This window comes from Melanotaenia boesemani, chromosome 10 (genome assembly GCF_017639745.1).
Source record: "Melanotaenia boesemani isolate fMelBoe1 chromosome 10, fMelBoe1.pri, whole genome shotgun sequence".
Lineage (NCBI taxonomy): Eukaryota > Metazoa > Chordata > Actinopteri > Atheriniformes > Melanotaeniidae > Melanotaenia > Melanotaenia boesemani.
In genome coordinates this window covers 15,097,045-15,111,250 of record NC_055691.1, presented here as the reverse complement: position 1 = coordinate 15,111,250, position 14,206 = coordinate 15,097,045, and the positions used below count along the sequence as shown (strand labels likewise).

Genomic DNA, 14,206 nt, shown 5'->3' with positions numbered 1-14,206 from the left:
ATCTCACCAAGTACATCAACCGGTAGAACTTTACACTGTCTCGATGACGTTCAGCGTGTTTCTGTAAATGGGGAAAGAAAGAAAGAAAGAAAGAAAGAAAGAAAGAAAGAAAGAAAGAAAGAAAGAAAGAAAGAAAGAAAGAAAGAAAGAAAAGCATTAGACACTGTCCTGCAAGAAAACATTGTCACCAGCAAAAATAGCTTCCACATGACAGTAGTCAACACAGCCTCCACACAAGATGATTTCAGGTTCTGGTTATTAGGCTCCTAAGAAGTCTGCTGATGTCAAGCCTCTTGATTTTGAAACAATTTTAGCATGCAGCCCTACTGGTTTTCTGGAAAGCTTCAATGTTACAGAAGCACATTGCTACTGTATGCTATGAGGAAGCATAAAGACATTTATATTTCTGCACTGTTGACACAACTCTGGTCCTTTGATGCTCATCATGGGAATCCAGTGTGACAGTTTGAGCAAAACAGTCATGCACATGATAGATTTATGTGCTGCATGTAATTGGACAACTTTTATTATACTTATAATATTAGATTATACTTATTTGAGTACTTTTAATGCAACACACCTTTAACTGACCTGAGGAAATCTGCAAAAAAAAAAAAAAAAAAAAAAAGTTCTCTGCAAAATTTGGATACATTCATCATGCAACTCTATTTGCAATGTGATGCATTCATGCACATTTCATTAAGTCTGCGCCGCCCTCTTATTATATCACAGTATTTCCTCCTCATGACTGTGTTCATGGCAGAATTATGGCAGAAATAACAGCTGGAGATTCAGATGACATTGTTTTCCCTTTTCACTGAGCCAGTTTGGTTTTCAAACAGCGCTGGCAGCTCACAGTGAGAGGGTGAGAAATGGCTGATCTGAGATCAGATCATCAGAGAGCTGTGCTGATACCGAAATGACAGTTCATGTTGGTTGTGTATAATCTTACACTACCAGTCAAACGTTTGGCATTGTATTTTTAAAGACAAGGAAAAATCACAAAGAGATACCTCACAACATCTACAATGAAACATTTGCTCTTGATGCTTTATTTCTGTTGTGTAAAGAAATGTTGCATGCATGACTTCTATGGCATTCTGATGTAATTATGCATAATATATTTTAATTTTATAAACTGCTGAAATTGTTTCTGAAAATAATTAAAAAAAAGTTAAACATAATGAACATAGGTAATGTTTCTAGTTATTGATTATACTATATTATATTATATTATATTAATTATATTATATTATAATATATTATATTAATTATATTAATTATATTATATTGTAAAAAATAAATGCAAGCAATTCAGTCACTTTGTCCACATTTTATTATGTTAGTCTTACAACAAAATAGAATGCATTAATTTTATTCCCCAAAATTCTACACACTACCCTATAATGACAATGTGAAAACTTTTTTTTTTTGCAAATTTATTAAAAAAAAAAACAACAACAACAACAACAACAAAAACATGTACATAAGTTCTCACGGCCTTTGCTCAATACTTTGTTGATGTACCTTTGGTAGCAATTACTGCCTCAAGTCTTTTTTAATGTGATGCCACAAGCTTGGCACGCCTATCTTTGGACAGGTTGGATGGGAAGTGTTGGTGCATAGCCACTTTCAGATCTCTCCAGAGATGTTCAATTGGATCTAAGTCTGGGCTCTGGCTGGGCCACTCAGGCATTCACAGAGTCGTCCTGAAGCCATTCCTTTGACACCATGGCTTTGTGCTTTGGCTTGTTGTCCAGCTGAAAGATGAACCGTTGCCCCAGTCTGAGGTCAAGATTGCTCTGGAGCAGATTTTCATCCAGGATTTGTATATTGATGCATTCATCTTTCCCTGACTAGTCTCCCAGTTCTTACTGCTCAAAAACATCCCCAGAGCATGATGCTGCCTCCACCATGCTTCACTATAGGGATGATATTCGCCTGGTGATGAGTGGTAACTGGTTTCCCCCAAACATGATGCCTGGCATTCACACCAAAGAGTTCAATCTTTGTCTCATCAGACCAGAGAATTTTGATTCTCATGGTCTGAGAGTCCTTCAGGTCCCTTTTGGCAAACTCCAGGTGGGCTGACATGTGCCTTTTACTAAGGAGTGGCTTGGCCACTCAGCCATATGGACCTGATAGTTGGATTGCTGCAGACATGGTGTCCTTCTGGAAGACTTTCCTCTCTCCACAGAGGAATGCTGGAGCTCTGACAGAGTGACTGTTGGGTTATTGATCACCTCTCTGACTAAGGCCCTTCTCTCCTGATTGCCCAGTTTAGCTGGCCAGCCAGCTCCTGGTCCACTACCAGAGTCCTGGTAGCTTTCCTTCAGATTTATGCCTCATGACAATCCTTTTGACTTCATGCATTATTTTCTGACATGCACTGCCAACTGTGGGACTTATGTAAAGAGGTCAGTGCCTTTCCAAATCACGCCCAATCAGCTGAGCTTACCACAGGTGGACTCCAAGTAAGCTGTAGAAAGATCTCAAGGATGATTAGTGTAAACAAGTTGCACCATACCTCTGTGAACATTATGTGTATATAATTTGCAAACATTTAAAAAAATATAATTTTTACATTGTCATTATGGGGTATTGTGTGTAGAATTGTGGGGAATAAAATGTATTTATTTAATTTTGGAATAAGGCTGTAACATAACGAAAAAAGGAAAAAGTGAAGCACAGTGAACACATTCTGGATGCACTGTATCAACCACTAACACTGTTTTTAGGGTCTACTTTTAAAATTTCTACCTCATCTAGATATATTGCTAAATGGTTTTAACTCTGTTTAACTAGTTTCATCTTCCTGCTAAACAGATTTTGGAGCCGAACTTCTAATGAAAAAAAGTTAAATGAAAAATACTTATTCATCCCAGAGGGAAATTACAATGTTGTACTAGGGGTTTCTTTTTTTCTTTAAAAAACAACAACATTTATTACATAAAACAAGGTAGTGCTTTGTTCCAGAGGGTGATGGCTGCTGGCAGGAATGATCTCTGGTGTCTTTCTGTCTTGCATTGTACTTGACGATGCCTCACACTAAACACACCCTGTTGTTTCTTCACTGTGCTGCCAAGAACCAGCCTTCTTCATCAGTTTGTTCAGTCTCTTTAAGTCTCTGGCTTTGATGCTGCTGCTCCAACAGAAGGCTGCAAAGCTGATTGTACTTTCCACAACAGACTTATGCAACATCTTGGTGCTGACACTGAATGATCTTATCTTCCTTAAGAAGTAGAGTCTGCTCTGTCCTTCCTTGTAGATGCAGCTGTGTTGCATTTCATTGCATTGTTGCAGTCTAGTCTGCTGTCAAGCTATATTCCAAAATACTTGTATTCCACCTTCACCTCTTCTCCAAGGATTCAATTCAGCTTTATTTGTATAGCGCCACTTCATGTCATCTCAGGGCACTTTACAGACAAATCAATCTGAGTCGATACGTAATAAATAACAGCCTAGTTAAGGAAAGTATGTAAACAGTGTTTTGTTTACCTGTGTTCCTCCTGAAGTCAACAATCATCTATTTGATTTATTTGTGTTCAAGATGAGGTGATTGTTTCTGCACCATCTCACAAACTGACTGACCAGTTCTCTGTACTGAGCTTCTTGTCCCTCCCTGATACACCTCACAACTGCACAGTAATCAGAGTATTTCTGCAGATGACAGGACTCAAAGTTGTATTGGAAGTCTGAAGTGTACAGTGTGAAAAAATGGTGAGATTACAGTCCCTTGTCTTGCTCCAGTGCTGCTGACAGACACACAACCTTTCAGTTTAACAAACTGTGGTCTGTTTGTTAGCTAGTCATAAATGCTGCTAGTGGTGGAGGCATCCACCTGGAATTTATGGAGTTTCACACATAACAGAGCATCTGAACTGCAGTAAAAGCACTTGAGAAACCACAGAACATGATCCTCAAAGTGCTGCCTGATTGGTCCAGATGAGAGTGGGCTTTCTGAAGCGGGTAGATGATGGTGTCTTCAAGCCCAAACCCATTATAATAATCAAACTGTAATGGGCCCTGAAAGGTGTTTATCTGCTCATTGAGGTGAGTCAATAACAGCCTCTCCAGGACTTTCATGATGTGAGATGTTAGGGCAACTGGTCCATCTTGCAATGAATGCATTAGCATGTAGCCTAGCAAGGCATGATGTTTCCCACAGCACAGGAACTGTTTTCTGACTCAAGCTGGTGTTGAAAATGTGCTGAAAAATCCAACATAATTGTTCTGAGGAGATTTTCAGAACCCTGGAGCTGACACCGTCTGGACCTGCAGCCTTGTTCAAGTTCAGTTTTTTCTTCACCTGACTGCAGAAAGCAGACAGGCTAGAGGTGTAGGCAGAGAGGTCTCAGTATATTATGATGTGGAGGGAGATGAGGCTGTGTTAAGATCCATGACTGAGCTGCAGGGTGAGGGTGGAGGTGTGACAGGAAAGTTGTGAGATTGTGGAGGGTGTGTGGTCTGTTGGGCTGGAGTCAGGGGGTGAACTAAACCTATTAAGGAACATGTTCTGCTCATTAGCTCTGTCCAGACCTCTGTCAGTCTGATCCCCCTTTAACCTGAAGCTGGTGATCTCTTTCATTGCTGACCACACATCCCTCACTTTGTTCCACTGGAGCTGACTTACTAACTTTTTCCTGTAGTCCTCCTTGCACTTCTTAATCTTAAGGAGAAGATAAACGGGAGCAGCCTACTACCCCTACTACTGCCTAAATTAGCCTAAAGCTAATTTTTTTCATTCGGTTTTGTTAAACAGTGCTGCTCGTTACCATGGGCAACATAACAGTAGTTTCTGCTAAAATACACCAGCCTCGTTGGTACAGAAGTGTATGTTTTTCATGGTTTCAGTCGCTTGCATAGTCCTCAATAACGGCAGCTTCAGTCGCAGTAATGCCAGACTAAAAAGCCGGTGGGAAGGCTTTATAAGCTGGCTTTTACTGTGACAATAAAACGGTGCTGTGTCAAAGCCAGTTTCCCCATGGAGATCCGTTCCCCCTGTAAGAACCCTTCTAAACACGGAGGAAGAATATCTGATAGAGAATTTCCATCGACCAGATGTTTTCCCCCTGACCAAATAAATTCCAGAGGGAACTTCTTCATCTGTGTGAACACTCCATGTTGATGTCAAGGCTTTTTGAGATACAGCGGCTACTGAACAAAAATGAAATTCTCTTTAAAATGACCTTGTAAACACCTAATTCTGAATAAAAATGGACATTCCGAATTAAATCCAAAGTAAGTGGCTAGTTTATTGTAATTTTAAATCCAAATTTAATAATTCCTCGATCATGTATACGTTCATTCCGCTTTAAATTAATTCTGGTCATTCTGTGCATGCTCGTTCCCTTGTTCTGTTGTGATGACGGTATGGTACTATATCACTGCTTCAAAACTATTATCAAAATCAAATTGAAAATGGTTTTTATTATGTGGTCTTCCATGTTGTAGCTGAAAAGAAAAGAAGCAGGAACTGGAGTTTGTGGAGTTTGTTTACTTCCAATAGACGTAAATACGTCATGTAGACACAAAAACATCATGTTGTCCCCTGTCCAATCAGAACCGCAATTACTATTTCCATTAAAACACAATTAATTCCGACTAATTAATTTTGAATTAAAAAATTTAATGTGACCGCGGCCACAGTCTGAAGACAAGAGAGGATATATATATATATATATATATATAATTACAATCCAATTGCTAATTTTTCTCTACAGTTATGTACATGACCTACTTTCATTTAGGACATGACTGTAAATTATTTATAACATTTTGCCACTCCAGAATTATTTAGCTGAAAAAGCTATCCTTGGCATACTCAAAGTAAACTAAGAGCTGTGTGAAAACCAAATGGAGTAAAAGCTTGTTTTTAAATTTCTTTTAAAAGCAAATGCATCTATGTTTTCTCTTTTTTGTTTTAAACTGTCAGAATTAACCCATTAAGACCAAGCCCATGAAAAATGGTAAGAAAAGTCCACTTTTTTTTAAATATGAGGTCTTTATTTGGCCTTTTAACAAAGTGTAACAAAAAACTAACATTTTTTTGGGAGGGATATCTACCATTTATTATACATTAAAAATATTATAATATGGTTTTCTGCTTCTGGGTATCTATTAGGGGACAGACGACAAGTATCAGATTGTGTTCAACAGGATTTTGAGTAAAATTTATACCATAAATTGAAGCAAAATGTCTCAGAAACTGTATGTGATAAATATGTCACGTCAGGCTTGTATAGGTTAATATAATGTTACTGGGGCTGAGTTACAAATATTTCCTCACAGTAAAAATGTATTATTATTATTTTTTTTTTCCTAATCCAAATGTGAAAAAAAACCCCTCAAATTACAGTTTAATACTGTTTATTTTATTTATTTATTTATTTTATTTGTATATAAAGGGTTTCTGTGGAAACTGAAGAAACAATTTTCTTGGGATAAAACTTTCACTGCATTGGATTGTCAAGACTGTTTTTATCAAGAAAATATCGAATGATGGATGATCAGTAAACTTTAAAAGTGAGTTGCCTCCATTTTATGATTTCTGTTTTTGGCATCGATTGTACTTTTCTGTGTTTCACTGCAACACAGCACTCCTATACCAAACAAAAAAACAGCTGACACTTGACTTGATAACTTTTCCCTGCCCACCTAATCATTGTTTTATATATTGTTTATTCTTTAATTAAGACAGGAAAGTTAAACTCAAGGAGCCACTGTCCTGGAGGTTTTAGATGTTTTCCTGCTCCAACACACCTGATTTAAATCAAATGGATCCAGCAGCTTGTTAAGTTCTGGACAAAGACTCATTAATTTCCATTAGGTGTGTTAAAGCAGGGAAAAATGTAAAACCTGCAAGACAGCGGCACTAAAGGAGTGGAGTTTGACACCCCTGAATTAAGATAAGTGGGTTACTCACAGTTTACTTGACTCAGGTTCAAGCATATGTGAACCAAAACTCTCAAAACCTTATCATCATAATAATCTTCTGTGTATATAATTTTAAATGTTCTTTTCTTTGTAAGCTTGTGTTATTTGTTTGTACATCTCATTATTTGGTCAATTAGCATATGAGCAGTAGCATACTGTACACTGCGCTAATTATTTGTACGCGTTTGAACCAGGCTTTTCATTTTATAAGGCACCAATGAGGAGGTTTGCCTAAGGCTCCACGTGGGTGTGGATGTTTACGGGCATTGTTTCTCTTATTGCCCATGCCCTGTGAACATGTTATTGGCCATGAAGAAAGTTTTGCTTATGGCTTCTATTAAAGGGATACAATAGACATTTACTATCACACTTCCAAATGGGTTGACTCACACTGGGCAGAAAAGAGAAAAAAATAATGTCAAAACTGAACCAACTGTGGTAGCGAGATCCAGACTTATGATCCCTTTTATGGTTCAAGCTCCAGAAACTACCGTCATGTAACTGCATATGTTTTCCACCTTCTGCACTAAATTCCCTCTTCTCAAAACCCACACCTCCAGTGTTTTTACACTGCATATTCGCCATTCCACAGCACACCTGCTTCTTATCAAGTTGTAATACTTAATGGTCTCTGCTCCTACCTTGACCCTTCTTTTCTCTGCTGATTTTAGTTCTCTGACTTTACAAAGGAAAGGGTCAAGACCTTACAATAACAACAAAGGAAAGAAAATAAATTATCTCTTTTACCAGGATGAAACCTTATGAACAAGACAAAGGGAAGGCGACCATCTCACTCAATTAAAAAAAGGAGACTGGAGACTCAAGCCTGGTGTTAGCTGGGGTAGGCTCCAGCCTCGCCACTGTGACCCTGGGTGGATAAAGGATGCAACTTATGTTTTTCTTTGCTGAGAAAAACAAACCAAAAAAAGGGTAAAACCAGCTCACTTTTCTGATGTTTCAGCTTCTATTGGAGGTGCTGTCCCTTGTGTTCCTGTGAAGAGTACTCTTTCTCCAGGATTCCGCTGAGGATCCTCCTCACGCCTTCGTGATCTGACCTGTGTCACATTGAGAATTTGCTTTTAATTCAGAAGCTTGCATCAACACAAGTTTAGCTCAACAGTCTTGACAGCATCTGCAGAGAGTTGAAAGGCTGCCGCCGGCTGTAATAAATTCCATGAAAAAAAGCGCTATCTTTTGGCAATACAATAAAACCACAGACAAACAGTTATATTACTTGAGCCACAGGAAGTTATATGTAGTCAAAGGTCTGATTACCTTCCACACCAGCAGGAAAATGAGGGCAAGGAGTGGAATAAACAGTAAGGAGAGAAGGCTTTGCTCCACCACCTTAGGAAGGAGTATTGGTTGTTTATCTGGAATGAAAAGAAAACTATTTAAATTCCTTATGAAAAAATACTTTCCTTTAAAACATCATAAATCTTTAAAACATTGCCATTTGTGTTTCCCAAAAGGAAAAAAAAAACAAAAAAACTTGTGGTTAGTGCCTGTTTTCATCAACTCAATAACTACCACCAGCATTTTATCTACTGCAAACCAAAATGTTTCTCACCGTGTAGAAATTAAAAGTTTAAAAGTTAAAAACCCCATTTAGAGTCACTTGGTGAATGTGTAAATGCTCAGTCTTCAAAAGAAAAGCATAAACTAACTGACAGAAGTCAGAAAAAAACTGATAAAAGATGTTTGTGTCAACTTTTACTGTAATCTTTATACATCCAGTTTCCAGTGTGTTCATTTATCATGAAAGACGCAGACTCTTTGACTCCTAAAAGGCAGTAGGAAAGATGGTGCACATGAGATGTGCCGTGGAATTTATCCTGCAGAGAACTGGCGATGCAAATGAAAGAGCTCAGGAGAAATGGGCTTGCTTAACCTGAAATATGTCAAAATACTGAGGCTGCAAGAGTAATAATGCAACCATCCTGCTACGCTGGTTTTGCATCTCAATGTGACATTTTTTTTCTTGAAGTAATGAGAAGTGAAGCTTACATGGTGCTTGGCAGTTCGTTGAACACTCTTGGTCTTTAGTGCTGGGAGTGGGGGACCCTGAGGGAAGAAACACGCAATTACAAAAACATCAGAAAGTAAGTTCACTGTTTGGATTAGATAGGGACTAAATGAAAGGAGGGGTGAAAAAGGGAAGAAAGACTGGAGCGTTATGTCTGATGATGAAAACGTTTCATTGTCAGGTGCTAAAAAGTCACCTCAACGCCACTTTTTCTACCCTCCCAGCAAACACACACACACACACACATATAGATACAAAAGACCTGATCCAACTTCTTTGGCAAAAAGGAAAGCGCTTGGGAAGATTGGAAGATTGGTCTGTAATCAACACGTATTCAATCAGGTTTCAGCCCTTTTCTTCCTTTTCAAATGCACTACCTTGGGACATCTTCCCTCAGTCCTGTGACTCAGCTGTGTCTCAAAGGGCCATCTGAGCACTAAGGCTGTTTAGAGTTTTTATCTTGCAAAGTTCTTGTGAAGGAATAATGTTTCTGGATTAAAAAGCTTATCCAAACGGCCACAGGAGATCTGTCCTAAATAGAGCCTGCTCACAATAGTCCAAAGAGGGTAGTGTTAGTTTTACGAGCAGAAGTGAGCTTGAAGCTCGATTGTTGCTGGTTGGAATTTGTAGACCAGTTTTAGAAAATTTGAGCAGAGAAGTGTGTCCTTCACTGTCAAAAGTTACTAGTGTTTCATATAATAAATCACTTTCAAAGTCTAAAGAACAAATGCATCCAAATCAACAAAACCCACATTTTCTCACTTATCAACGGCACTGCTGGGCAATGCCGATAGCTTTTCTGAAGCTTTGAGATATTCACATCTGAAGTTTGACATCTGTAGTCCAGTAAACCTACCTTCCAAAGGACAGGTGTGGTGCAGAATCTACCATGAGTATAGGTTAAAAAAAAGTGAGTTGTTGCTGTAGGTTTCATAGCCTCCACATTAGCTGTTATGGCATTTTATTCAGGTGTAAGTCCGGACTTTGAAGTAGCCATTACACCACGTTGTTTTTCTTTCTTTTTCATGCATTCTGTTGTAGTTTTGCTGCTGTTTGGGCTCATTGTTCTGGTGAATTATCTAGTTTTAGCCTAACTTTAAATGTTGAAAGGATGGCCTCATAGATATCATAGACTCTAGAATACTTTGGTATATATAGAAGGTCATAGACAACTCAATGACTGCAAGCTGTTGAGGTCTTGTAGCTGCAAAATGAGCAAAAATCATGATCCCTCCACCACCGTGCTTTACAGTCTTTACAGCTCTTTGTAGAGAGAAGGAGCTTCTCCATAACCGCTTAAACCAGCCAAACTTGTAAATACTTTTTCTGACTGAACTTTCATGAACTTTAACATTTAACATATTAACTGGGGCTTGTAGAGACTGAAAGGTAGCTCCTGTTTCTTTTTTTTTTCTTTATTCACAATTTGAATAATTTTTGTCACTTTGATGTACCAAATTGTCTGGTAATGGCCTCATGAGCCTTACCAGATTTACAGGTAGCAAAATGCTTCTAAGAGAGCATTGCTATAGCTTTTAATTAAAAAGGAACAAGGAAGGGTCTATCTAGTTTTCACACATAGTGCTTCTGCATTTTGGCTAGATTTATTAGATAAGTAATGATAAACTATAATTTGTTATGTGTTATTGTTCATGTGACGCTGTAAGTCACCCAGTTTTAAGACCTAATAAGAAACATGATTTTTTAAAATTATGTCCTGATACATAAAACCTCAGAACTGAGGGTGTACTCTCTTTTCATGACAGCATCCATCAGGAGAAATCTGATTTCTCTGGATTTAGTTTAGTTTATTTGGAAGGGATAGTAAATGTTGATGAATATTACAATCAAAATATATTATAAAAACACCCCAAAATGTAGCCAAGGCTAATTTCCATCCATTGTCCATGGAAGAAGTTAAAATCAAGGTTTAAAAATACAACAGGTAGAAAAAATACTATACATACCTATATGCACACATATCTACAGGGTACCACATCCAAACAGTGTTAATACAGTCTTGGTTCATTTCTTTTTTAAAACACTTGTTTATGTGAAACTGGTGACTGATGCATGCCGACATTAAAGTGAAAATGGAAAAATATTCACTGAGCAATGTCTTTTAAGTCTTTAAAAAAGAAATCTCACAAATCACTTGCAGACATGTTGAGTGTCAGGTTGGAAGCCATGCCAGCAGTCTTATCTTTTTTCTTGACAGAATCATGTGACTGATGGATTGTGAACCAGTCTTAACTGTGAAACTGAAACATGCTGTGTTAACCGGCTACAGATATTAATGTTCTCACCTGTGAGAATATGATTTGTCCTCAAAACAATGCAGTCATGTCTAATTTCCACTAAATGATGCTACATCTTATCACAATTATATACATCTTCTAAGTAAGCGCACATCCAAATAACAATGTTAAGGTATTTGAGAGAAATTGTTGACTTTTTTACATAAGTGGAATCAGAATTCAGTGTGACATTAAAATATCCAAAAAACATCAGCTTCGTCCAGAGAGAGCTGGCCAGATTGTCAGATCTCTTGCCAATCTCATCATTTTATTGTAGTGTGCTTTGGCTTAAAGTATCACACACCAGATGGGATGAAAATGAGTGTGTAGCGTGCAGTTCGCTGTGGGTGTGTTTCACCTGTTTTCCAAAGAAAATAATGTCTGCGATGTCAGTCCAAGCAGTTTATATCTTAGCTTTTCTCATTAAGATGCAGAAGTCACAGCTGTGTCTCGTTTCTTTTCCAACTATATGTGTTTTTTTTTCTTTCTTTTCTTTTTTCTTTGTTTTGGGGGGGGGGGGGACTAAACCCATAATATGAAAGATTTGATTTACTTGCTGACTTAAATCTTTGGTTTGCCATTTTTCTGATGAGCCAATTAAGTGGATCAAACACTGACATACAACATAGGTTTCATTGTTAAGTTGGACTAAATAAAAGTTTAATGATATACTAAGTTAAGATTGTTTTGATTACCATTGTCATCTAGTTGCACTGTGGTGGGTGATAAATGATCTTTCTACTGGGTAGGACCACATCCGTCTCTACAATCAGTCACTGAAGGAATATAGGGATTTCTGGGATCCATGAAACTCATAAAGGAGAATTGTTAAAACCAAATGTTAAAACTTTTGTACTAAAATGGAAAGCTGCTGTGATCTGCACAAATAACAGATTGAGACTGACAATTCAGCTTCAAGAACATTCAGCACTGTTTCAAGAGCCAAAGACCTTTTCATTTTTTGATTAAATTTGAACTTTTCTCACACCTCTTAAACAGCAGCAGCTGCTCAGAAATATCAACTAATCTTTGGTTGCCATACTGGTCTACTTTACTGAAGACGGAAAACAGTAATAGTAGTTATTATACCACCTAACAACTACCTAGTTATTATCATGTAGCATAATTCTGATACATTGTGCTACGTGAAACACAAGTTGCCAATTGTTTTGTTGCCTTAGGTTGGATAAAACATTGTTTTTGGCTGTTACAGTGTTTTTATGTTCACAGTTTCACATGAAAATACTGCATCAAGAAGCACCTGCAAGGTGGGTGTGAACAGTTTTGGTCATAGAAATAATTTAATGCTGAGATTTTTAAAGTAAACTTAATATGATCTTTACCATGCAGCAAATTCTTAATGTTGGGTAAATCTAGAAAAACTCTTTAATCACCATAACTCCATAACTAATTAAAAAAAAGGAACAACTTTCTCCTCTAGGTACTATCTCCCTCAAGACAAGGGCATGTTTAGGAAGAGTCTTCTGATTGGTTGGGGTGGACAAAGAAGTGTAAAGTGTGAACTCACTTGAAATATTTTTGTAAATTATGCTGTTTTGAATATTACACCTCAAATGTTTAACGTTGGTGGGTACATGGCAAGCAGCCACAAGAAAGATTACAGCTTTAACTAAGCAATTCTGTCCGAAGTGAACCCAACAAGCATCCACTGACTCTTGTTAATCCAAAATAATAGCTTGTAAGTTTGTAAAACACCACTGCTTGCATTAATCCACATGCAGAGTCAATATCAACTACAGTACAAGGTGGTTATGTTACCTCCAGCAAACATAAACTGGATGCTTTAAGTTGTTGACATGCTCGGTCTTAGTGGTGCCACACATCATCACTCTTTACAAAATCATTATTTTTTTCTTTTGTTACAGCACTCTTTTGCACTTTAAGTAGACAAACTAAGTTTTGCTATTTCTGGCAACCAGAGAGGACACATGTCTGGGATGAAGCCATCAACAAGATGGTTAGCTATCTAGTTGCAAGTCCATGGCCAATACATCCTGGTAGCTCTACATCACACATCAAAACTTGTAAATGTGACCTATGACTCATCAAAATTTCCACAAAAACAGATATTCATTACAATTAAGCTCCAAAACATACAATTAATAAACAACAATCAGCCATACCATCATGACCACCTGCTTTATACTGAGTAGTTCATGCAGCCAGAAGCATGTTACCAGGACATTAGTAATAGATTGTTTGGACCCTGTGGGGTGTGGGCCTGAGGATTTTACTTGCTTCAACAGATGCTATCAGATCCCAATAGGTTAGTGTGAAGGGAGTTTGCAGATGAGCACCTCAGACTCTTGTTGAACCCTCCCTTAGTTACATCCATATAAATCAATATAAATGCCAAGATTCAGGTTTTACCAACAGAACATTGTTTTGAAACAAGATGAACCATGGTACCCAATTTAGCCGACAGTGGTCACAATACTATGACTCATTGGTGTAAAATCTAGAAATGAAAACTATTCACCTTCTGAATATTCTTCTGTTGTTAGTGTGTATGGTGTGGTGGGACAGGGAGGAGGATCACAGTCATCTGAATATTCTTTATTCTGTGCAGCTGTAAAGAAATCTTCAACGAAGTCAAAGTATTGCTCTGTTTGCCACCTCTCTTTCCTATAGTGGCACTGGAACTCGAGCATGATGGGGTCCTGAAAAAACAAAAACACAGATCACATAAAAAAATTATTCTATCTTCGTGTGGTCAGGTTGAAAGAAAAGTTCACAAAGTTCATGGAGTAAAGAATTATCAACTTACCGGGTTACCCATTCTGTGCCGCAGCTCTTTAAGCATGTCAATGACTATACGAATGTCGTTTCTATTGGACGAAATGTTTCCGAACTTATTGGCTAAACCATCTAAACTCTGCTCCAAGTAGTACACATTTAACTTAACCCAACACATCCCACCCTAAAA

General features: G+C 37.8%; 1 protein-coding gene across 2 annotated transcripts in view; it reads right to left on the bottom strand.

Moving 5' to 3' along the window:
- kitlga (kit ligand a) overlaps nt 1–14,206 on the bottom strand; it is a 43,798-nt gene that overhangs the window by 3,701 nt on the left and 25,891 nt on the right. For both annotated transcript variants that reach the window (XM_041997857.1, XM_041997858.1), the window contains 6 exons: nt 14,048–14,200; nt 13,760–13,940; nt 8,944–9,000; nt 8,212–8,309; nt 7,882–7,991; nt 8–61 (listed from right to left, as the gene is read on the bottom strand). In XM_041997857.1, coding sequence (XP_041853791.1) covers nt 31–61; nt 7,882–7,991; nt 8,212–8,309; nt 8,944–9,000; nt 13,760–13,940; nt 14,048–14,200 — 630 coding nt within the window. In that variant the 3' untranslated portion in view covers nt 8–30. The remainder of the gene's footprint in view (nt 1–7; nt 62–7,881; nt 7,992–8,211; nt 8,310–8,943; nt 9,001–13,759; nt 13,941–14,047; nt 14,201–14,206) is intronic.